At 36.6% G+C, this 27,291-nt stretch overlaps 1 protein-coding gene across 4 annotated transcripts; it reads right to left on the bottom strand.

Annotated features, from left to right (window-relative positions):
* Positions 1-1,562: 1,562 nt before the first annotated feature.
* LOC123526375 (beta-1,4-mannosyltransferase egh-like) lies at positions 1,563-26,984 on the bottom strand. 4 transcript variants are annotated; one of them, XM_045305502.2, is made up of 3 exons: positions 26,589-26,984; positions 13,989-14,281; positions 1,563-4,157 (listed from the first exon to the last, which is right to left on the bottom strand). In XM_045305502.2, exons 2-3 carry the CDS (start codon positions 14,266-14,268, stop codon positions 2,962-2,964), a joined length of 1,476 nt encoding a protein of 491 aa, XP_045161437.2. In that variant the 5' UTR covers positions 14,269-14,281; positions 26,589-26,984; the 3' UTR covers positions 1,563-2,961. The 4 variants fall into 4 exon arrangements, with proteins under 4 accessions (XP_045161437.2, XP_045161439.2, XP_045161438.2 ...); XM_045305504.2 differs by having other exon boundaries at positions 26,593-26,712; XM_045305503.2 differs by lacking the exon at positions 26,589-26,984 and adding an exon at positions 26,326-26,523.
* Between the last annotated feature and the right edge of the window lie 307 nt (positions 26,985-27,291).

The raw sequence follows: 27,291 nt of genomic DNA, 5'->3' as shown, positions 1-27,291 counted from the left end.
ACTTCCAATCAGGGTCCACTGTTCCCAACAGGGACCGTTCTTTCCACCAGGGTCCGCACTTCAAATCAGAGCCCATTCTTCGCACCAGGGCCAACTCTTACAATCTGGGCCCACTCTTCCCATAAGAGCCAACACTTCCAATCGGATTCCACTTTTTCCAAAAGGGCCAGCTTTTCCCAGCAGGACCCACTCTTCCAATCAGGGCATATTCTTCCCACCTGGGGCTGTTCTTCCCACAAGGGACCGCTGTTCCCGCCAGGGCTCACTCTTCTATTCAGGTTTGCTCTTCCCACCAGGAACCACTGTTCCAATCAGGGCCCTCAGTCATAAGGGAAAGGCAATCCTTCTTCTGAGAACGATCAATGAAGCAGCTGTCAGAGAACAGCAAGGCTCGACTATTCAAAACTCTTGTCACTAAAAAGGTTAAAATAATGAAAACATTAAGAAACTTTCCCCATTTAGGATGCTTAATAAGAGAACAGACTGCGACATAAAAATTCGGAAAGTCGAAACCGTTACATGTGCACTGCTGTCATATCATTACAGTCAATAAGTGTGTTAAGTTTTAATACATTGCAACAACTACTTACTGAGATACCAGCTTTAATACGAAACTTAACCATAGCACTGTAAAGTTTAAAAGTTGGCATAATTTTGTAAATATGCAAAAAGAGAGTTATGGAACTTGTGGACTGCGTGTCAGATCTTCACAGAGAACAAGTATGTGAAGTTTCCCCCTTTCCATTAGTGGATACTGGAATATCAGGTTGCATACAAAACTTAACCAAAAAAAATCTAAGTCGTAAAAGGGGTATAACGGTATGTAAAACAGCCTTATGAAGCCTTCACAATGCATGTCAGATTATCACAGTGTATACATGTGGGAAGTTTTAATCCATTCTCTTTCATGGATACTGAGATACCAGCAGCTTACATACACAGCTTAACCAAATCAAGACGCCGACGCCGACGTGAGAGCAACACCTCTTCATATTCTTCAAATAATCGAGCTAAAACCAACGGTTGGCAACTATATACATTTTAAGCTGTATTTAACATTTTAAATACATTTAATGGGTAATCCTCCGCAATAAACATTACAAAAATACATGTACATTTGAAAATATAACAAACAATGTAGAAGTCAAGAGGTATTGTTAGAAAACATGAATAGAGGTACAAAACATACATACACAGTCAGAAATGCTAATTTGAATTGTAACGACCAGATCAGCATATACTGTTAAAAGATGAAAGAAAGCTGGGGTTTTTTTGTTGTTCTTTTTTTTTCTTTCTTTTTTTTTTCTTTCTATGAAAACTTTATAGAGAACTGGAGCATTTAAATAATATAACATACAACGATTGTCAAACAATGATGTGAATTTTAATGGCAGGCCCTTGGAACGTTCTGCTTTAAGACTCGTTTTAAGTGTAGGTTACATCCCTGAAATGAGCCGTGCCATGTGAAAACCAACATAGTGGCTTTGCGACCAGCATGGATCCAGACGAGCCTGCGCATCCGCGCAGTCTGGTCCGGATCCATGCTGTTCGCTAATAGTTTCCCCAATTCCAATAGGCTTTAAAAGCGAACAGCATGGAGCCTGACCAGACTGCGCGGATGCGCAGGCTGGTCTGGATCCGTGCTGGTCGCATACCCACTATGTTGGTTTTCTCATGGCACGGTTCAAATTAAATTTTTATTTTGGAATACGTACTAGAATGATCGTGAATCATAAATTTATAAATAAACAGTTGTTTAGAAGTAGGAAAGACTTTCGATGGAGGTTTAATTTGTTGGGAAGTATAATTATATTTTGTATTGTAAAACATTTACTCCTATTTGCATGGTCTATGTATTTTACCAAATGTATTTCGTTATGATCATGATTACAGTGCACTGGTATTCCGGGTGTTGAAAATAACGCATTTGTTGGAAAGTAAAAGCTGGGTTCATGGAGTCAATTCGGTTTTACTATTATAATGGAGTTCCAATTAAGCCGGAGCTAGAGGGGTGGAGGGGGTAACGAGCGATGTTGCATGTTTCATTACCTCTAACCAATCGAGTCTGCTATTATTTTGACTTGCTGCGTACTATGCTTTCAATGATCTCACAGATAATATAAACATGATGTGTTGAGGGCAGTGGACTTTACGGGTGACGCGTTCTTTGTTTGCTTGCTTGTTTTAGGCTTGACGCCGTTTTTCAACAGCATTTCATTTATGTAACGGCGGGCAATTAACCTAACCAGTGTCCATGGATCTGTACCAGTACAAACATGTTCTCCGCAAGTAACTGCCAACTTCCCCGCATGAATCAGAGGTGGAGAACGAATGATTTCAGACACAATGTCTTTTATCAAATCGTCACGGAGAACATACGTCTCGCCCAGGGCTCGAAGTCACGACCCCGCGATCCGTAGATCTGCGCTCTCCCTATTGAGCTAAGCGAGTGGGAGACGCGTTCTATTTTTCCAAAAAGTCTTCTTATTGATTTGCCTCAATCTCATTTCCATCGCTTAGCGAAGCTTGGCTTCAGTCGATAATTCACAAAATATTTTAGAAGACCTTTCCCAGTACGACCTCGGCTACTATATTATCATTTATCATTTGTAAAACAGGACAGTTTGATTGAAATTATTCAACATGGGAAGCATCAAGAGTCGCTTGATTTAAAGGGGTCTTTGAAATTAGTTTGACCCTGCTTACACTATCTGGATTGTAATTGATGATAGCATATTTAAATATTTGCCTTTATGTGATATAACAGGCAAGCTTTTTTACAATGCCAACCATACCCTCATAAAAGCTCGAAACTAAATTAACGATCCTTTGTGTTCATAACACGTTTAAGAAATGGACAAGTTCGTCTGTTCTTTTTCTTTGAGAAACTTCCACGCTAAATGCCCAAACAACTTGTACAATTAACAGTATGTTAAAGAAAACTGTACATCAATAAATACCCTACACAACATTGTCAACAGTCTTTCCCGGTTCACTTTTCTGACTGAGTTGACTGGTTTCCTTTTTGACGATGTGAAAACCACCTGAATTTCTTGTATAAAACCCGTAAACGGAAGCTGCCGCATCTAAACACGCGGCCAGTGGTATAACCGGTACGGTGGCGAAAATTAACAATGTCTTCCTGAAAAGTCCATATTTTCTTAAACTAAATGACTTAATTGAACCAAAAACGAATAAAAATAAGATAAGTCCTCCCATGCTGCCAGCTATTACGTTCAACACAAGTGGAAGTGGAATTGGAAATGCGAAGGATGCTGGGAAATTTAAAATGTTTCCAACTAACAGAAACCAACCCAAATCAGTTGGAATCATGCCAATTTTACATTTGAACGGTATTTCTTCACTGAGAAGGGTGTACATATGTCCGACAAACCATCGTTTTCTCTGCTTGATGTAATCCCCGAGTGTAAATGGGCTCTTTTCCCACATTTCTCCCTCAACGAAGTTAAATTTGTACCCTCTACTCCAAGCAACTAAAGCAAACATTACATCCTCCGCAACACTTCCCTTTGGACCAAAGTCAAAGCCAACGTCTTTCTCAACAGACTCTTTAGCTATGATGTACGAGCCTTTAAACCCCATTAATGGGCACCCGAGTTTCTTAAAGCTGAACCTCATCATACCCATATCTACAGAGACACGTACGCTGTCAGCGAGGGTCGTCCACCAATTTACGATTTCTTCATTAGCGTAAGAGATAACACCTTGTCCTACGTCTCCGTGTTTTTGGCTAGCAAAATTAGCCAGCCCAATAGTAGATGATTCTGTCAATAACGTCTCTTCGTCAAGATGTACTACCCAGTCATCGTTTGACAGAATGTTCACAGACGGCTCACAACAGTACTGAAGAGCACGTGCTTTAAAAAGTGAGTTATTTTTAGTAACGTAATCATTTGGTACTACCAGTTCCCGCACTAATGCCGATTTGGGAAGATTTAATACATTATCTGTCACTACTTCAAATTTAAAATTGTCTAGTCCAACTTTGTAACATGTTTCAATATTTCTTTCTACATTTCGCTTCACTAGATCCGGGTACAGTCCACGGGTCACGACCCGGAAACACATAAATGGGATTTTGGCCTTGACGTCTTGTAGTGTTGGTGCTGGTGGAAACGTGTTCATAGTAACAATACCTGCAAATATAAAATTCAAAATTTAATCGAAAAAATGGTTGATGTCATATATAAGGTGGAGGCGATGGTACTGTCACAAACATACATATACATGCTAAGTTACAAACGAGCAAATGTTATTAGATCTATAAGGTCCTACTCTCGCACGGTATTTGTAACAATAACATGTTAAATGTTATTACTGAGAAAAGGGGAATCGGGTAGTTTTGTTTGTTTGTTTGTTTTGGGTTCAACGCCGTTTTTCAACAGTATTTCAGTTATGTAACGGCGGGCAGTTAACATAACCAGTGTTCCTGGATTCTGTACCAGTACAAATCTGTTCTCCGCAAGTAACTGCCAACTTCCCCACATGAATCAGAGGTGGAGGACATAATGATTTCGGACACCATGTCGTTTATCAAATAGTCACGGAGAACACACGCCCCGCTTGAGGATCGAACTTGCGACCCCGCGATCCGTAGACCGACGCTCTACCTACTGAGCTAAGCGGGCGGGGAATCGGGTAGTGAAGCCATTATCCGTGACAAAATAGTTGTACTACTTTTGAATCGTATTGACTATAAACACGGTGGCGATACCCTGGGTATGCAGGGGTGCAAAATGGCGGCGGAATCTCTCGATTCAGGTAACATTTTTCATTATTACTGTCTTAATACTTAACCAATTTTAACGAAATAAGGACGAGTGCCCGCTCATAAGAATACTACACCCTCGGCTATAAAGCTTGGGCTCCTGAGTTTCGTAGTTTTTGTGAAAAGTGCAACGGCGTATTCTGACGGAAAAAATGCAACTGCTATGTAGGGGGGCATTTTATGAAAATGATTAAACCAACTATCCCTGTGTGTTTCGAAAAACGGCTTGTAGGGCGGAACCGGGCTTGACAAGTTCCAAAGCTGTTGTAGAACTTTAGCAAGTGAAATCGCCAGTTTTCAACAATTCCGGGCGATTGAAAGGAAATGCTATGTGGGGGAGGTGTTTTCATTATGTTATGTGGGGGTGCTTTTGACATTTTGGGGGTGACTTAACTGGTTGCTAGGCTGCTAGAGGCACGCAGTGATATGATCATTTGATATATGAAGTTTTATTAAATATGGCTAGAAATTATCTCAGTGGAAAAATCTTTTCAAGAATGTTTCATTTGAAGGTGGATGTGACGTACACATATAAATGCCTTCTACGGACACATTTGGGTACATATCTCGGGAACAGACTGTTCAACTCCGTCCATTCAGATTCGTACTTGTTTTTTGATAATATACCCTGTGTTTTTATCGCCATATCCGTTAAATCGGGGGCAGTATCTTTGTTGCTCTCTCTCTCTCTCTCTCTCCTCTCTCTCTCTCCAAACGTATCAAATAAATAATTTGTTTCTTAATTGATGTCTTTGAAACTCACAATACTTTACTCTTTGTCATATTACCTTTACATTAATATATAGACATGCAAACCATGACCTTCAAGATAACCTTTTCACGGCAAGACACTTGGCATTTTCCTATTTATCAAATTAATGCTAATGAATGATTCATTCTTTATATATATATATATATTTGAAACTCATACATGCTTCTACGAACTCGGCATTCAAGGTAACTTTTCGAGGCCAAACACTTAGCAAATTTCTTAAGTTTTACCATTACTTTTTCATTTCTTTATGAAATCCTCCATATTCACACATCCCATTCATTGTACATGCCCATTACATTGGTAAATAAACATTTGACCTTGGTCTTCGTTCTGACATATTTACACGTCAAGCACATAGCTCTTTTTCCAGCTTCATATTTCAACGGTGCTTCAAAAACACATCTTGTTTTTCTTAGTTTTCTCGTAACTTATAGCCAGTTAGCGTACTCCATGCCCACCAAATATTTTATTTTGTTTTCGGTGCTCACGATGTGCCGTGGCAGTAATGTTCCTTATCTAACTTTCTGATTAACTGTTTTAACTTTGAAAAAAAAATGAAGAAGAATGTGTTAGTAGAAATATATAGTGAAAGTCAAAATCGTAGCATGATATTTCAAACTGAATTGTTGTATATTTGAAATTTAGCCTATGTATGTGAAAAGAGTTTGACCCTTCAACATATTGTTCGAACGGCCAATTTATTTCCCTATGTACTAGCAGTAAATGTATTCGGGCCAACGCGGTCTTGCAATTTAAAAAAAGAACTGAAAGGTTCTATACAATAATTTTAATGCTTTACGCGCAGTTTCTTTTTAAAATAAGGATAGTGATATCGAAAATGTTTAAAATCGTTATTTAGACAACTGCTTTACCACTTGAACCATAGAATATTTTAAGTTTCAACTGTCATGACTATATTTCAGTACAGTACAACTTCTAATGCCACCTTTAATATTTTTTTCCAATTTTCTTTAAAAGAGTTTTTATGAATGTTACCATCGCTGTTCCTGGTTGTTTGGAGATGCAGCTGATCAACTGATAAAAACCCCAGTCGCAAAATTCGCAAAAAAAAATCCAACAGCGGCAACGGAGATATAATGTGTTTTTAGTAATATACGTCGGGGTTAGTCTTACTGAAACAGCATTTGTATTTCAAATTAAATTGTACTATTCTCACATGACATTTGCACCGGGGGTAAACGAGCCCGTGAAACTTTTTCTTCATTTAAATAAAGACAATCTTTGTCGTATAATAGCTATACTGAAACAGAATTGCATTCATTTGAAAATGTGAAGTGATTACAACTTTTTAATATTAAAGTATTGAGTATGTAACATTACAATAAATGACTTACTATTGGTAATTTTGTAGTTGTATTGACCTGCCTAAAAGTAATATGTGTTTTCGTCCGCTGCCACTATGTGTTTAAAGGAATACTACAATAAATCACTAGAATTTGTCAAATGATACTATCACGCATCTATACGCCGCTTTTTGTTGCAAAATGACTATGTTCCGACTTTTAAAAGTAAAGGTGAAAAGTCAAATAAAAGTAAAGGTCAAATATTAAAGAATATAATTGAACATCTTGTCAACAAAGTTGTTATTTGATTATTAGCCAAATTGGTCAAGTACTAATTTAGAACAAGTTATGGCCAAATTTAATATAATCGATCCAGGCCCCTTATGACACCTATAGCTTTATATCTAGGTGACGTATGAAAATGCACTCTCCAAAGGCCATAGCAGTATCGTCATCAAGTTTGAAGTTTCTAGTGCTAACGACGTATGAGAACAAACATGCAAAGACGAACGGACGGACATCATCACAATATAATATATAATATGCCTTTAACAGTAAAAAAATTTTTTTGCTGGCTTTATTTGTCCGTATTATTGCGTGTCTCTAGCAGCCCCCTTGAGTCAAAGACTATAAAAAAATACTTCTTTGCTTGAGTCACCCCCACATGTCAAAAGCACCCCCACATAACATAATGAAAACACCTCCCCACATAGCATTCCTTTCAATCACCCGGAATTGCCGAAAACTGGCGATTTCACTTGCTAAAGTTCTACAACAGCTTTGGAACATGTCAAGCCCAATTCCGCCCTACAAGCCGTTTTTCGAAACACACGGGGATAGTTGGTTTAGTCATTTTCATAAAAAATGCCCCCCCTACATAGCAGTTGCATTTTTCTATCAGAATGCGCCCCTTGCAGTTTTCACAAAAACTACGAAATTCAGGAGCCCAAACTTTATAGCCGACGATGTAGTATTCTTATGAGCGGGCACTCGTCCTTATTTCGTTAAAATTGGTTAAATATTAAGACAGTTGTAATGAAAAATGTTACCTGAATCGAGAGATTCCGCCGCCATTTTGCACCCCTGCATACCCAGGGTATCGCCACCGTGATAAAGAAAAACCCTAATTAACCCTTAATTACCAATGAACACATAATCGATTTTTCCGATAATGTTTTCGTTATCGTTCTCTATTTATAAGAAAATTATGAAAACAAAATTTGAGCTTATTTTTGTGAAAGTTTATGCTACGCATTTTTATATTGCAGTCATGTACGGAAGACCATCAGTGCAATGTGTATGTTTAAGAAATAATAAGTTCCAAAACGTGGTTTATCGTAGAATAACCCGAGTTGTTCGTTCTTATGCGTAAGAATATATCACGAAAGCCGTACGCCTGAGTGATATATTGTTTTGTATTTATAAGAACGAAAAACTCGGGTTATTCTAACACGACATACTAGTATCAACAGTGTAAGAAAAGATGGTAACTACTTTTTACGACCGTGCTACGCACCTGGATCGGATGACGTCATTGCACGCGAGTGGTTTATTGCAAAATAACCCGAGATAGATTTTGCTCTACATGTATGTAGGTTATTTGCTGGTCGTGTTAGAATATTTATTAACTTGGCTCCCGTTTCCGCCCTGTCAGTAAGTAGAGATCACGCTGCTACAGGTTCGAATTGTAGGACTGACATACATCTCCGTGATGACTACTGACAGGAGACAATATACATGTCAGGCACAGTCAATAGATAGGTAGACAGACTGTTTAACTTTGTTTTTAGCTCTTACCCTGATAAAACTATATAATGAACTTGTCCACCTTTCAATTTGGACAATACCAGTTAAAAGGGGTGCTTACTAGAAATATACTGACTGAATAACGAATAGTGCAGATCTTGATCAGACTGCACATATTTGCAGGCTGATCATGATCTACACTGGTCGCAAAGGCGGAATAAATCTTGTCCAGCATGATAAGGGTTAGTATAACTGGTACAACCAGTCATTTATCCGCCAGCGATTGTAGTACAATATACAAAATGTACATAAATTTCTGAATAGAAAATCAATTTATTTCCATGAATAGATGTTACAATGATATTTTAGTGACAGCTTTTAAAAATCTAACGCAGTTTGGTTACTCCAGTCTGATAAAAACAACGCTTTGTATAAGGAAGTCATACGTGCTTTTATCTATTTTATATGTTTATTCTTTGTTGTTGCTATTCTCCACAAAATAACATCACTGGAACATCTAGAAATGAGCCGCGCCATGAAAAAACCAACAAACCGCAGTCTGGTCAGGATCCATGCTGTTCGCTTTTAAAGCCTATAGGAATTGGAAAAACTGTTAGCGAACAGCATGGATCCTGACCAGACTGCGCGGATGCGCAGGCTGGTCTGGATCCATGCTGGTCGCAAAGCCACTATGTTGGTTTTCTCATGGCGCGGCTCAAATATGTGCAAATCATTAAACAGCGTAAACACTGGGAGAAACTCCTGATTTACTGTAGAGGATTAGCTGACATTATTAAATTAAATTTGAGCCGTGCCATGAGAAAACCAGCATAGTGGGTATGCGACCAGCACGGATCCAGACCTGCCTGCGCATCCGCGCAGTCTGGTCAGGATCCATGCTGTTCGCTTTTAAAGCCTATAGGAATTGGAGAAACTGTTAGCGATCAGCATGGATCCTGACCAGACTGCGCGGAAGCGCAGGCTGGTCTGGATCCATGCTGGTCTTAAAGCCACTATGTTGGTTTTCTCATGGCGCGGCTCAAATATGTGCGAAACATTAAACAGCGTAAACACTCGGAGAAACTCCTGATTTACTGTAGAGGATTAGCTGACATTATTTTGAAAGATAGATAAATCAGTAAGAAGAACTACCTTTAAAGAGGCACCACAAAATAACTGTATTCTTTTGTGTTTCCGTGATGATAATTTGAAGAAAATGAGAAATGACAAGTATCTAGTTAAAAATTGACAGTGCCATATTTTAGGCGAAGACGATGTGTGTAATGTCTTAACATTTTATTTAATTACTGTAACAATATGTACAGAAATCAGTGTATTAAGTTTTGTTTTTACATTGTATTATAGTTATTTACCTATATTTTTGAAACTATGTTGAAAACAGATTGACTGAATAACTTTGCAGAGGAAGTTGTCAAAACACATTTATTCAGGAAAGGCATAAACTGTCCACCTGAAAACTTATAGCTAAAGTATAGCTGTATATTACCTGTATTTTAAGAATGATTTTCATGAAGTTTTCGTGAGTGAAAAATGTAGGTCACTAGGTCGTGGTGAGTCTTTCATAACTTGAGAAGGCAGAATAGGCAATAAATGACGAACGTTCTACACAGACGGTCTAATATCATCATGTTGCAGTTAAATCTATTTTTACGTGAAAATTGTTTATTCTAACATGGCTCGTATTGATTTCAAGTTAAACAAAGAAGGAAATCAAGCTCTGTATATTTAACAAATAATCAAGGCCTTCGAGTGGTTTATCGTCTAATTTATCATGGTACAGAGTTCAGATGCGTAGGAATTGAACCACGACGGCGTTAGCCCGAGTGGTTAAATACTGAAGTATCTGAACGATGAACCGTGGTAAATTAGACAATAAATCACAAGAAGGTCTTGATTTTTTTCATTCTGACATGCTCATTGACATATTATAATAAATTTTATGCTGGACTTCATTTACCCGGGGAGTAATGTATCGGACGTCATGCGGCAATTTGACGTCATAATGCTCTCTTACCGATCAGCGCGTCAACCGTTGTTTATCGCAGAACATACAGAGCTTGATTTCCTTCTTTGTTTAACTGGAAATCAAATCGAGTCATGTTAGAATCAGCGATAAACAACGGTTGACGCGCAGACCGGTAAGAGAGCATTATGACTTCAATTATGTCGTCAAATTGCCGCATGACGTCCGATACATTACTACTCGCGTGAATGAAGTCCAGCATAGTATTTATCAATGAGCATGTCAGAATGAAAACAATCAAGACCTTCTTGTAATTTATCGTCTAATTTACCACGTTTCATCGCTCTGATGCTTCAGTATTTAACCACTCGGGCTCACGCCCTCGTGGTTCAATTCCTACGCAACTGAACTCTGAACCGTGGTAAATCAGACGATAAACCACTCGGAGGCCTTGATCAATTTGTTAAATATAGATTTATAGGTTAAAAAAAGTAAAACTGATTACAAGCAATATTGTAAACAGTCAAGGAAACAGGATGCGACGTCGGAAATATCAAGTTTTACCTGCGAAGTCCACCGTACCCAACCAGGAGATCCCCTCCCCGACCCCGCGCCCCCATCAACTGTGTCCCCCGAGATCCTCTCTCCTACCCCACGCGCCCATCAACTGTGTCCCCTTGTCAAAACGCTCCTCCACCAAGTTAAATGTTATCAACCTTGTAAAGTATTTATGTCAACAAAAGTGAAAACTGATTATACTGTACAAACAACGTATTGTTTAAAGTAAAGATTTAATGTTATTTACCCCACACTACACAGGTATGTTGAAACACTAGTAATTTTACCGGAGTTCGATGGAGAAGACCAAGATGCTGAAAACTGCGGCGAGGTTGCAAAGTTGAATGAAAAGGACTGTTTTACAATTTTCATCTATGATCTTGCACTTCAGACTTATCGGTCATATCCCACACATTTAATCTGTGATTTCAGCTTTTGTTTAGCCTGCTGGCAGCAAGTGATTCTGCCTTTGCGACCAGCGCAGACTCAGATCAGCCTGTACATTCGTGAAGTCTGATCAAGGTCTGCACTGTTCGCTATTCAGTCTGTAAATTTTCATTGAATACCCTTTCAAATAACAAATGGTACTACCAAACTTGAATGAAATACGTACCAGTCCATTTTGGAAAGTTAGCAAGCAGGGTAAAGATTAAATCACATTTACGACTCAGTCTCCTTGCACAATCTAACTAAATGCTAAATTCTAGAACATGTAGTTAAAACCATAAATTGATAAAAGATACTGTTCTGTTGGGCAAATCAATTATTTGGAAACGTAATACAAAAGGAGAGAGCAACAACTGACTGGTGTATTTAGATACAATGTATATCAATTTTTCAGTTTTAAAATCTATTCTTTGACTTAAATTTGATATAGCCACTTGTTTATAACAAATGAAGTCTCTTTCGATCTGAAAAGTTCCAGATAAACCTAACACGCAATAGCATGTGTCAATAAAACGGCGGAACAGTTTGACGGAAACAACTTCGTTCTATTACTGCTGGATATTTCGTGTTTTCAGAGCCAGTGTTTTTTATAGCCTACACTGGTGTTTACAGTCCATACAGAGAGAATCATTATAGCGTTTTGAATGAAAGTGCGAACTATAGTTCTAGAGGTTTCCCCATGCTTTTTGAAGTCCCATAAAATATTCGTCATAAAGATAGATATATAAGCTATCCAAGTAGTTACTATAACGTGGTTAGAAAAGCATTATTTTCAATGATGCACATGATCTTTTACGTTCAGTGCCATAAAAGGAAACATTAAAAAATAACAGATTCAACAAATATACATGAGAAATTATCACTTCTTTAAGATACTTAATTCACTAGTATAAACATGTTAAAACAAACTTCCAGGGCAGGTTTTGGTCCAGGGCAGTGCACATTTTTCCCTTTACGTCCGAAGTAACATAATTAAACATTGGCTAGTGGTGGAACATTATATTGAAATTTATGAAACTGTTGATAACTTCAACCGTATCTGTTTAAGTGACAGACTTTAAATAGTTTCCAAACAAAACTGTTAATGTACTTGTGATATACCAAATAAATATTGTATATGACAGATGAGATTTTGCTATTCAAATATCCTTATTTGCGATTTAGCGAAAGCTGCCATGAACATACAATTATGCTATAATACACAGATTAAGTTTTACAAGTATTTATATTGACAAGTTTAAGTACAAATACCATACCTTCACATACTTCTGTCAGTACAATAAATTGGCCACGCCACGAGAAAACCAACATATTGCATTTGCGATCAGCATGGATCCGGACCAGCCTGCGCATCCGCGCAGTCTGGTCAGGATCCATGCTGTTCGCTAACGGTTTCTCTAAATGCAATAGGCTTTGAAAGCGGACAGCATGCTTCCTTACAAGACTGCGCGGATGCACAGGCTAGTCTGTATCCATGCTGGTCGCACTATGTTGGTTTTCACATGACGCGGCTCAAATGGGCAATTTAGAATACGAGTAAGGATTAAATCAAGAACAGATTAGGAGTACCCCTACAGCCATTGCAAATGGCAACTTGAGTTTCACATTACTGTTTAATCCACCTTTTCCGTAACAAGGAAGTTTCTTCGTAAAACAATACAAATGAGATTGTAATATCAAATAACTTTTAGGTTGGTGATAGAAACTTTTAAATTTCCAAAACACCTTTACTTTTTAGTATATATATATAATCATTATTTGAGAACGAATTGTTAAAAATTATCCGCACATCTTAGTCAGACTTAATTCAAAAACGTTTCACTGCAATTAAACATTTTATAAAAATTCCTAAAAGACATAAATAGGTTTCATAATTATGGTGATTTTGCTCGATTTTTACAACGTAAAAATACATCTTATTTTGGCCGTAACACTGACATTCTTACAGATGTTTTAAATTTGAAAGATAAATAGTTTTCTTCAAAAATGTTTAGTTTATATCTGGGTCTTGCAAAATAAAACATTTATTCGTTAAAATATTCTGTTACGGAAAAGGTGGACAAAAAACACACACACAATAATTATAGCCCCACTGAAGTACGTCATATACTGGATCTAATTTGCTACATAATTTAATCAGTCTTGATCTGAGATCACTGCCACTTTTAGGAGCTTGTTCCCTACAGTTCAGTTGTTTGTGAAGCGTCGGGGTTTTATTTTGAAAATTTACACGGCGCTATTCTACTTTTATCTAAAGCGACCCCAGACACAGTATTTCAGTTTTATACTTATTTCAGTGAACTCGGTAAATCAGTGTTAAATTCATTGCCAACTAAACAAGAGAACAAAAAACTGACACCTTACTACTCCTTTTTTCAAACTTACCTAAAATATTTGTGAGGCCGAATGGAATTGACAAGTATGGTATAGATCTGAGAATATATAACATGATGGAAACAAGGTATCCATAGGATTCAACAGGATGCAGGTGGCTCTGGTCGTTCGTCGTCCCAAATACCATGTTAACGAAATAGATGCAGAAACATAGAAGACAAATTGTAAGCACGTGCAGGAACGCTGAACCGATCGTCTGCAGCCAACGTGACATGTTCTCGCACATATGAGATCCCGTCCGTGATAGTTTCATTTTAGCCGGACGCAACATTCTCCTTTAAAGTCTGAAGAAAAAAATAACCAAAGAATTACTATGTGTTTTGAAATTGTTATGTACAGTGGCTTTTCATCTTTAACGACGGAGGAAGACTTAGATGTCCATCCGAGATTTTTTTTAGACAGAGGCAAGCATCTTAGTTGAACAAACGACTCACTGTTTGCCATTTACAAGATGTCGTTCTCAGCTGGAAGAACTCGACCTCTCTAATGAGTATTGCTTTTGTAAGGAATGGCCCAAGTGAAATTTACAATGCGGGCAGTAAGAAATGTAATTGATTGATATAACCAGACCTGTCGGAGGGCAAAAGTACGTACGACTATTTAGACTATTCAAAGATTTGTCAGCAAATAATAAACTACAAGAAAGGCAACAGTTTTAAATCATAGAACTTTTATGGCGCTTAATAACATACCAAATCACACCAACATAAAAGCTCATGGTCAGTCAAGTAAGGGGTATTTTTGTAAGAAAAAATAAAATAGAAAAACATTTTTATGTGGTGCATGTTAGAATAAAATAGAGAACAAGGTGCATTTCCTCAACGGTTACTGAGACAATGGCTTACATACAAAAACTTTACCAAAAATGCTTAATCAAAAAAGGGGCATACCTTTACAAAAAAAATGAGCATTGATATGAAGCATGTACAGCGCGCGTTAGATCATCACAGTTAACAAGCGTCATTCCCACAAGTGGTTACTGAGATACATCAAAAAGACTTCACCAAATTAACAAGAGCTGTCCGTAAGACAGCCAAGCTCGACTATTCGAAATATTGTCCCAGAAGCAGGAAAATATTACCCAAAAAGGTTAAATATCAAAAGAGTTTTAAGTTCAAAAGGGGGAATAATTTGACCAAAATGCATATCAGTTATGGGACTTGCTGCTATCAACTAGTTTTATAACCCCGAAGGCACATGTGAAGTTTCAATTCAATATCTGCATTAGTTTTGAAGATAGAAACTTGCATGTAAAACTTTAACCAGAATTTTCAAAGTCCAAAAGGGGGCATAATTTGCCCAAAATACATGCCAGAGTTATGATACTTGATCCAGTGAGGTTAGTAATTGATCTAGAAAAAGAAAAAATAAGTTTCAAATCTATATGCCTTTCAGTAATAGCTGTATGAACTTGCACACAAAACTTTAACCAAAATTTGCTAAGTCCAAAAGGTGACATAATTTGGCCAAAATGAAGGTCAGAGTTATCGGACTTGCTGCTATCAACTAGTTTTATAACCCCGAAGACACATGTGAAGTTTCAAATCAATATCTGCATTAGTTTTGGAGATAATAACTTGCATGTAAAACTTTAACCAAAATTTTCTAAGTCTAAAAGGGGGCATAATTTGCTCAAAAAAACATGTCAGAGTTATGGGACTTGACCCAGTGAGGTTGGTAATTGATCTAGAAAAAGAAAAAATAAGTTTCAAGTCTATATGCCTTTTAGAAAAAGCTGTATGTACTTGCACGCAAAACTTTAACCAGAATTTTCTAAGTCCAAAAGGGGGCATAATTTGGCCAAAATGAAGGTCAGAGTTATGGGACTTGCTGCTATCAACTAGATTTATAACCCCGAAGACACATGTGAAGTTTCAAATCAATATCTGCATTAGTTTTGGAGATAATTACTTGCATGTAAAACTTCAACCAAAATTTTCTAAGTCTAAAAGGGGGCATAATTTGCTCAAAAAACATGTCAGAGTTATGGGACTTGACCCAGTGAGGTTGGTAATTGATCTAGAAAAAGAAAAAAAAAGTTTCAAATCTATATGCCTTTTAGAAATAACTGTATGTACTTGCACGCAAAACTTCAACCAGAATTTTCTAAGTCCAAAAGGGGGCATAATTTGGCCAAAATGAAAGTCAGAGTTATGGGACTTGCTGCTATCAACTAGTTTTATAACCCCGAAGACACATGTGAAGTTTCAAATCAATATCTGCATTAGTTTTGGAGATAGTAACTTGCATGTAAAACTTTAACCAAAATTTTCTAAGTCCAAAAAGGGCCATAATTTGCTCAAAATACATGTCAGAGTTATGGGACTTGACCCAGAGAGGTTGGTAATTGACCTAGAAAAAGAAAAAATAAGTTTCAAAGCTATATGCCTTTAATTGATGGCTGTATGTACTTGCATGCAAAAACTTAACCAAGGTGTGACGCCGACGCCGACGCAGACGCCGACGCCGACGCCAGGGTGAGTAGAATAGCTAGACTATTCTTCGAATAGTCGAGCTAAAAATAGATGAGGTCAATAGTTCTTTCTATTCTTCGAATAGTCGAGCTTAAATCATCCTTAGCTTTTCTATGACGTCAAAATTGTTTATTTAATCGTAGATATTTTCTATCAAACTGAAGAGCTGTCACATGCATTTGAATTGTACATTATCTCATTACTCACCAGCTCTAGATAGAATATACGAGCTAACGAATGAATTGATCAGAATAGCAATATGGTAAGAGCTAGTCATAATTCATAATTATAGATAATGAAACAGAATCAAACACGACGGTAGTGAACCTGCATGTTGTTACGGTGAATAGCGGTTCATTATACATTTACGATACACACAAAGGGGCCGGGCCAGTATCTTGGAGCCTGCATTTTCTGTATAGAAATTAGCGGCTTCAGGGGCCTGTTCCACAGAAATGTTAGTTGCGTCTAGCTTTATTGTCCTCTCCGAAGTATAATTTTTTACAATGCATTTTTCCACAGGCTTTAGCTCTCAAAAAATGACGTTTCCTTATTCTTTTTGACTTATTTTTATTCTTATTTTTTGGACGGAAATATTACATTCACTCTTTGTTCGTGGAATAGCAGAATAGTTCGGAACGATTCTCTTGAAACATAGTTCACCCACATTTATCTTTATACTGAGTTCGAGCCCCCGCTCCTCCAACTAAAAATTATCAATTATTATTATTATTATTATTATTATTATTATTATTAATATTATACCAGATATAATATAATAATAATAATAATAATCAACTTTGGGATAGGAGTCCCGTGTATGGGTGCTTTACACCTGACACGCTAAAGAACCATGCAAGCTTCTGGAATTAGAACGTCTTCTGTATCTTACACTATCCTCCTACTAACGTTACTAACAGTCTTCTAGAGGAATAACCCACTTGGGTTACCGGTGGCGACTATCAGTAAACTAATATACAAACAAATCATGAGCTCAATATTAACTTAAACATTTGAAAATGCACCTTTTTGTACGATAAGACCGGTTACAACGCACAGATCAATAATACCTTATCTCGAATCATAAACACGAGACAGCAAATAATATTTCTAATCTTGATGCTATTTTGGAGTGTTGACTATGGTGGTAAATTCGTGCCATTTCATATAAAAAATATTTCGTTGCGAATGACTGACAATGCCACGTATATGTAACATAAATACGAGTGAACTCGACGCGAAATCAAAAACATAGACACACGCCACACGAAAGGAAATAAAGCCGAATAGATATAAGACGAAATTACTGAGACAGCAGAATGACGCCACGTGAAACAGCTAAAACTGCATGAGGCAGAGAGAAGACGAAAAAGCGAAAATACCTCATTTAAAATACAAACTACAGTGAAAATAGATCACAAAACACATGAAAAGTGACAAATAGAAGTCATGACATAAAAATAGTGATCACACGTAGAAGATATGGCTCTGTAGAGTCACCATAGTTGATTGTTAATTACAACAGAAGTAATGTTTACTCAAATATCACGGGGGAGGAACTGTTACACGAGACTCGGTTGTGGAGGATATCATGTTACAGATTTAGGATGCTACTGTTACAGTATTCCTGGATAACGTTACAGCATTCGGAGGATAAAAATCACTGTCGGTGTTTTGTTTGCTAAAAAAATAGTAAATATTTATCTCTTTTTTGCAAAAGTAAAAATTGTTTCTCTAGATCAATGGTATGTACGTCTGCTGAGACATGGTTTTACACGTGAAACACAGTATATTGATGTCTATCAAGCGTTTAATGACAAAATCCGAAATTTAGATAGAAAATTATCTAAAAGAAGTTGATTAAAATATGTTTCAACCATATTTTATGCTCATTTGCAGCGATAAAGACCCTCTTTAGGCATACAGTTATAATACGAGGTTGAAAAACCAATGTGGGTCTAATTTTTCGTGGCTTTATAGAATGTTACAGTTGTGGGGTGCTTCTTCTGGATGTGTTACAGATTTAGGATGATACTCTTTGGAATACATTTTGACAATATACAATACCAGGATAGCAAATAAAATTTAGATACCATGAATTATGCGGGATATTTTGTAAGATGTAACAAATATATTATACCAAGTGCATTTTTTTCTAATTTCGAAATTCTAAATCTGATTCAACAGCTATATTATTATTATTATATACCACATTTATATAGCACTCTTTTCATATAAAAATACGTTCAAAAGTGCTTTACATAAAAACATTTATATAATGTTCAATAAAAAATGGAAATTGAACTATTATAGAAGAAATTAAAATTACATTACGGTAATAAGACACCAAGCATTTTAAATTGGAAGGTAGGCAGATCAAAACATGAAACAAAAATACAATATCATAAAACATTAACTGACCTATCAACAGGTCAGAGCAGAATAGAACAGAAGATATCTTACATTTGAACAGACAGAATTAAACAGTATGATGTCTGCGAAATGCATCACAGCATGCAAACCGACCCCGGATGATTGGGTCAATCCCTACCTAAACGGTCCGGAGACATCCATGATACATCCCACAGAAAAAAAACACCGCCAACATTATTCTGTCACACTGGAGTCTTAATTAAAGTAATTAATTGGCCGGCAAAGTACCTACATTATAATCAGGTAATACGTGAGATGTTTGTTGCCAAGGGAAATTTTATGAAATAATGCGTCTTTAGCGCTTTTTTGAAACTTGCACGGTCTTGCACTCTCTTATGCCAGATGGGAGGGCATTCCATAACCTCGCAGCAGCTGTCTGAAAGCTCCTGTCACCAAATCGTATGTTCGACATTTGGGCACCACTAGTTTTAATGCATTATTCTGCGATCTCAGATTTCTGATGGTGTATATATTTCTAGCATGTTCGCTACATAAGCTGGTGATTGATCTTTGAGTGCCTTTTATGTATGTGTTTAAAATTTTGTATTCTACCCTACATTGCACAGGAAGCTGGAGTTCACGCAGAACAGGCGTTATATGGTCGTATCTGGATGTTCTGGTTACGATTCTAGCTGCCGTGTTTTGGACATATTGCATTTGTTCATTGACCGTTTTGGATTCATATAGAAGAGAGTTGCAATAATTCCAAACGTGATGTAACAAGAGAGTTGATTAGAGATTTGGTTGCGTTTGCGTTATATATATGTCTGATGTGACTAATTTGCCGCAACTGTGCATAGGAATTCCTACACACACTATTCACATGTGCTCCATCCTCATGTTCGAATCCAGGAAGCACCGAGGTTCCTGACACTGCCTGATTGTTTGATTTCAGAGCCGACCACTTTCACAGATATGTTTGAAACAGATTGTGTCTTGTGTTTCAGATGAAAATATGATTAATTCTGTTTTTCAGCATTGAGTTTCAACATGTTAGTATTCATCCAACTTACTATATCCTTTAAACAACTTTCAACGCGATGAATGGTCTCCTCAATAGACAAATTTTTTATTGGTTTGAAGGATTGATATAACTGCGAATCGTCCGCACAGAAATGATTGTTCAGTCCCTGCTTTCTGCAGATAGCTCCGACTGTTTTGTGTACATTGTGTAGTTACTTTGGCCCAGGACAGACCCTTGGGGTACACTGTACTTCATTAGCACTGGTTGAGATAGCTCGCCATCTATGCATACGGTCTGGTAGCGGTCACTAAGGTATGACATCATCCATGCGAGTGGCTTGCCTGTAACACCAAAGTGACGTTCAAGGCGATGAATCAACGTCCCGTGGTCAATAGTGTCAAAATGCTGCAGAGAGATCAAGCATCACAAGAACAGTCACATTGTTCTTATCCAACGATTGAAGAATGTCATTTTGAACTTTTAATAGGGCGGTTTCGGTTGAGTGGAATTTTTTATAAGCAGATTGATTAACTTCATGAAGTTCGTTGTTTCTCAGATGATTTTCAATTCGAACATCTACCACTTTTTCTAAGATTTTAGACAAAAAACGGCAAGTTTGACACAGGTCTATAGTTTTTTAGGACATTAGAATCTAGGCTTGGCTTTTTTAGAAGAGGTCTTTATCGCGAATGTTTGAACGCTTTGGGCACATACGCAGCATCTAGAGTGCATTCATAATGTTGTTATCACTGGTGTTAGTTCGTCAAGACATTCTTTTAATAACCATGTTGGGATAGGATCTAGTTCGCATGATTTGTTCGCTGACTTTTTGATAATTGATTTCACTTCGTCTTCTGAGGCTTGAGTAAACCCCTACATAATTGACACCTGTGTATTCAGTTTCTATGTCATCTAAATCAGATACAGATTGTGTTTGCGATGCTATATCGTTTCTGATGTTTCGATCTTTCCAATAAAGAAGTCACGAAATCTTGTGCGAGATGCTGTGGAGATGATTGTGATGTAAAATCACCTGATTGTATCGCCAAGAAGATTTTTGGTAATCTTTGATAAACTCTTAGATCACTAGCCACATGAGTCAATTTTGCCTGTATAGTATTCAACACGGCTTTGGTTTTAGCATCTTATTCACTTCAGCACACTGTGTTCGGTAAATTTGGTGATCGATTGTGAGCTTACTTTCACGCCATTTCCGTTCTAATTTTCGTTTCTGATGTTTGCTTTGTGGAGTTGCTCGGGATACCACAGGACATGAAGGTCTTAACACAATAGTTTTGGTAGTCAAAGGGGCGTGTTTGTCTACTATAGAAATTAACTGATTTGAATATTCCTCCACAAATTCATCGATATCAGTATCAGATGGAGTGCATTGTGTGTTAAAGAAATCTATTTTTCGTATATCTTCTCGGAATGAGTCAATGTCGATTGTAATTTCCTGTACGACACAGTTTTTCGTACTGGGGGTGGTTTGGAAGCTTTAGCGTCAAATATCACAGCAAAATGATCACGTGACATCTTTCCATTTGAATCAGAGAGTCCAGGATCTATGACCTCGATATTTGAAACCGTGACATCATTATCTCTGGTTATCACTACATCCAACGTATGCCCAGCTACATGTGTTGGTTCCTGTACATGTTGACGCATGCCACATGCATCTAGACTGCTTGTAAACTTTTTTGTGTCACTATTTTCCGGTAATCAAGATGGAAGTTAAGGTCCCCTACAATGATGGGTGGTCTTGTCAATTGTAGCATATTTAGTTAAGAAATTGGGCCATTCTTGCTCCCGGAAAATATTTGTGTTTAAAACCGTTTTCTTTGGAAGGGGGTGGCCGGTATATAATGGCAAGCCGTAGGCCTATGGAGTGTCCGCCTGTAACTACATTGCAATCCATATACTCAAATTGGGAAATTCGTTGTCTTTGCTTGATGTGACAATGTTCACTTGTATGGCTCTCTTGTGAATAATTGCTACGCCCCCGCCGCGCCTACCACTACGAGGACATGTTTCATTTTGTAACAGTCGGGCACGAGTTCGCCGATGCACGCTTTGTCAACAGAGCTACCGAGCCATGTTTCAGTTATGGCACAAATGTCGAATTCATTTGTAAGGATGAAGTCACATATGGAGAGTGTTTTATTTTTCACTGATCGTGTATTGACGGAGCAAATTTTGATGTTTTTCTGCCCCTGAACTAATGTACAGTTTTTTAGGTTTTATTCGTATCAAGTTGTTATTATTTACCCCATTGTTAGTGTCCCATGCTCGTCTAATCTGGTTTTTCCCACCTCGAGTCCCTCTATATTGAATTAATCGAAACTCTTTCAATCTTTTGATAATCATGGGATTAGGTCTCTTTTGTGCACTTGGTAATTGTCCAATATTGTGCAACTCTGATCTTTTATAAATAATCCTCGGTGACATTCGCTCACTGAAACACATTATTGCTGCAGGCTATGCTGATATATGAAAGTTTGGCAATTTAATTGCAATAATGATTTTTTTTAAAAATCAAAATAACTTCAAAATCGCAATTATGATTCACCTTAAATTTACAACATTCCAACCACGACTAGATGATATCCAATATATCCAATTTTCAGAATTCTGAACAAAGTATAAATGTCAGAAAACTATCAATATTTGAGAGCACTGAAAATGCAGCCTACACCTGGCGCATAAACAGAATTTTTTATATATAATAAAATGATATTTAAACATTTTCAATGGAAAGCTAGTGTTCTATATCTAATGTATATGATACCATAATCACCAATTCGCATTGACTCGTCGTTTGCACTTTAATAAGCTGTTCTTTCATAAATAGTACCTGTTTATGCTACATGTATTAAGCTAGCAAACGATGTGTCCTAGCTTCAGAAGAGCTTGGCAATGCGTGTCTTTATCAACGATTTCAATTACTAATAAGCTTAAAAGAAAATATCCTCTCGGAATCGGTAATGGAGAACTTAAGAAATTAATTGGCTTTTCTCACGACAACTCGCACATGTGCAATAAAAACTTCATTTCAAAGAACAAAAGATTCTTTTTTGTTAAACATGTATACGTGTTTACTGTTGGAACAACCATCGAATCATAGTCTACCTGCAGGCGCGTAGCTGCCTACAAGCAGATATGCATCTGCGCAATGAAGATTTGGCAAGCATGCACAACCAAATAGGCTTATCTGAAGCATTGAATCTGTTTGGTCACAGTTAGGAGCCTAAATCATTTAACAGAGGATTTTATACGCAGTTTATAGTTAAAATGGATAATGTTTCAGGATTTTCATCTAAAAGTATATGCGTCTTTGTCTTTGTGTGTAAGATGGTGGCAAGGGCTTTTCAGGACTGTGTGCCATTAGAAGGCATGTCTCAGGACTGTAGGCATTGCGTAACGCGAGCACGAGCACATTAAATTCGGGTTGTTAAAAAATTAGGAGTTACCTTATAAACATAGTAACTCACTCTCTTTTTAGATTTGAACGAAAGTAACTAATCTATGTGAATATAAATAAATACACACTTAAAACATTTTTTGATTTCGCTCCGCGATATCTTTGGTGATTTATTTAGAGGTAACATTATGGAAAAACATTTAACAACCGATGTATTTAGAGATTGTTCAAACGATCGGTCAATTTGCATGAAAAAGGCATGGGAGATTTGCTCTGCATAAATTGTATCATCAACTGTTCATCATATGTGATTCTTGACATATCACAACCGACATCTTCTCCCGTTAGGTGGACTTTCCTGTGTTTTTAAACATCGTTACAGCAACGCCACTCTAGTACATTGTCTGACTGCCTCAAATGACAAAATAAATGTTGTTTAGCAGTATTTACATCTAACTACAGAATCCTGAAGAAGGAAAAAGTATCATCCTAAATCTGTAACACATTCAAAAGCAGCACCCCACAACTGTAACATATCCGGCTAAACTGCAACATTCTATAAAACCACGAAATATTAGATCAACAGTAATTTTTCTACCTCGTTTTATAAGTCCATGCCTGAAGAGGGTTTTAATCAATGCAAATTTGCATGAAATACGGTTGGAATATCTTTTAATCAGTTTCTTTTAGATATTTTTCTATCAAAATTTCGAATTTTTTCATAAAACGCTTGATTGACATCAATATACTGTGTTTCGCAGGTTAAGCCATGTCTCAACAGACGTGCATATCACTGATCTAGAAAAACAATTTTTATTTTTGGAAAAAGAGATAAATCCTTACCACATCTTTGGCAAACAAAATACCGACAGCTATTATTATCCTCCGAATGCTGTAACGTTATCCAGGAATACTGTAACAGAAGCATCCTAAATCTGTAACATGATATCCTCCACAACCAAGTCTCGTGTAACAGTTCCTCCCCCGTGAATATTGCATGTCTAGTTCCTAGCCGACTTGTTCAAATACCATAGAAAGAAATGAGCCAGGAATTAAAAAATATAAATATTAAAGAAGCGAAATTGTATCTTTTATTTACGTAGCCAATCAATATTGTTAACATATTCTATAGCTAACATAAATTCATAACAACTGACATTTTCCTTTCAAAAATCATTTTGAAAATTTAACAGTGTGCGTTTAGGCGCAAAATGTACTGTCAATATGTACAAAACCAATGAATCTTTATTACAGAACTCTGTTGACTGTATATTGTCTAGAACTTGCAAATGAATTCGTAAGTAATACATACTTCTAATGTATTGATTATTTTTGTGATGCGTCATTTCTATATTTTAAAATAAATTAGAAACAGAGAAATATATATTATAGTTCAGTTGTGTAAAATCAACGATTGTAAAATTATCTTATATCAATGACCATTGTTGAACTGGTCCGCCAAAGGGGTTCGGCGAGCTGAAGCGTTAATATTACGAAAGCTTTAACGTAATTCTGTATCTATTGTACTTTTGTTGGTGTAATCCTATATATCCAGTTTTAACCCAATTCATTTTCAATACATTGACAAGTTATTTGCCTCTGGTCATCTTAATAAATCAATACGCGTTATGTCCAAGAGATTAAACCGATTAAATTAAACCAGTTTTTGTTTGTTTTGTCGGATCACGAAATTCAAAAGTCCACTAGTAAGAAACGGCCAAAAAAGCGTTGTAAAATCGTAGAAATGGGCATTTTGCACCAATTTTAATTAAATTCTTCGAGTTGATTGATGATAAATAACGGATTAGTAGTTTCCATTCTGGTATGAAAAGCACGTGCATGTTGCAGTGCAAGCCAAGGGGTCCAACACTACCATGTAATTTAAAAAATGCTAGTCGGTATCTTATTATCTTCTTTAACCTTTATCATACTGGACAAGACTGATTCTGCCTTTGCATCCAGTGTAGATTTTGATCAGCCTGCACATCACATCCGTGCAGTGTGTTCAAGATCTGCAATGTTCGCAATTCAGTCAGTATTTTTTACTAAGCACCCCCTTTAGAGTATATGGAAGTGTCCAAATTGAATTGTCGCCGTACTAGCTTTTATATTTGGTTTGATGGTCAAGTTCATTATAGAAATTTAGCAGGGTAAGTTTATCTCATGACGACGTGACGTTGACGTACGTAAATAATCGTGGTCAATCCAGCGTTGTAATTCCGCCTTCGCAACTGTATAATTTCATTGGAATTCGATTAGCTGCGGACTGTACATATTGTAAATCATTTGTATTACCTATAAATATTTCACGAGAATATTTTGTGTATTGTTGAAATATTAAATATTAAATATATCTTGTCGAAACATTCCCGCGGGCTTGTGAATATTTACACTGTGACGATGAACTCTAAGAAACTGGTTCAATCCCGATTTCGATTTTATGTACAAAACAAAGTAAATATGCTTAGTTCCTGATGTACATATAAAGATTATGTCCGTCTTAGTTTCGAAATATTATTACTTTTGAGTTTTGATTGTTTAATGCGCTTATGTCGTGTAGAATGGTGTTGCAACGTATTCGGAGTCGGGTAAATCGACACTGTTTTGTAATAATTGCATATATGTAGTCCTGCTATAAATAAATAGGCAGAATTATAAAAGAATTATAAAATCACCTCAACATTTATAAACATACAGAAGGATACCAATTTGCTTACAATGGCGCCTTTGTTGTTGTTTTTCTTGTCTTGTAATTCTTTACTTTTCTTTTCAATGGGTGAAAGAGAAAATGAGCCCAAAAATCTAATTTCGGGGAAAACTTTATGCAATAGGCAAGCGTATAAACTTATGTATAGATAGTTTACTTCCTTGGCAAAGGATAGGGTACTAGCACCTGCTACGTAAAATAATGAAATCAAATGAGAATTTATATGTATTTATATCTATACGTCAAAGAAAAACATATTCATAAAGTTCAAGGCAAATGTAGACCGCCGTTTACGTAAAACTGTAAAGTAAGAAGGCTAAAAGACGCACCAATTTTAAGGATCTGTTTTCCCCTCTCCTATATCCATCCGCCTATATTTACCGTTATTCCAACCATTACAGTTTCAACTGTCATGTTTTACTGTTTAATTTATACATCGACATTTTGCTGACCCGAATGATAACGCCAACATATTACACAGTGTTATCTCAACGAAAGGAGCGACAAAGAATTTCAAGATATGAAACTTAATTTAAAACAAAATGTATATCATAAATCAATGTATATTTTATAACCGATGAAAATGTCTCACCTACACTTCTGGTAAAATATCCAATCTTCTATTTCACTTTGTGAAAAATATCCAGTTTTGGACTGACCACACGACGGTAATATATTATACAGGATTGTATCCCGGCTTATCGAGTTATGACAAATCGGGTACCTGTAATCCAAACAAATGACGTTAGAGCTAATCAATACGGGTTACATAATCATAATAAACATAATACATGAAATAGTAAAGGTGTGTGCAACTAATATTATCACTATGTAATCTCTTTCTAATTTTATTACTATTTGAAATTTACATTGTCACAGTAACGGCATTAATAAAACAATCGAGTCATGGCATGCCGGCCATTGCATGTCCATTCATTTTATAGCTCTTTGCCGAAATGAAGAAATGCGGCTTCTCTCACCCACACATTTTCATGGCTTATTCAGTTTTTGTATTTTTAAAATTATAATGGAATTCTATTAGTTAAAAATGTTACACTGTATTAACCTATTAATACATAATAATAATAATAATAATAATAATAATAATAATAATAGTAATAATAATAATAATAATAACTGTGTGAAAAGCGTAATACTTCTTCTCAAAGCCACTGTGACAATTACAGAAGAATTACACCTACGTGTATAACAAATGATCATACTTGATTCGGCATTATATTTTCTCGTTTAAAAATGCTCCAACTGATTATAGAAATTCTTTTCGACCCAGAGAA

Source organism: Mercenaria mercenaria, chromosome 14, assembly GCF_021730395.1.
Source record: "Mercenaria mercenaria strain notata chromosome 14, MADL_Memer_1, whole genome shotgun sequence".
Lineage (NCBI taxonomy): Eukaryota > Metazoa > Mollusca > Bivalvia > Venerida > Veneridae > Mercenaria > Mercenaria mercenaria.
The sequence above is the reverse complement of the archived record's forward strand: the minus strand, read 5'-3'. Positions and strand labels throughout refer to the sequence as shown.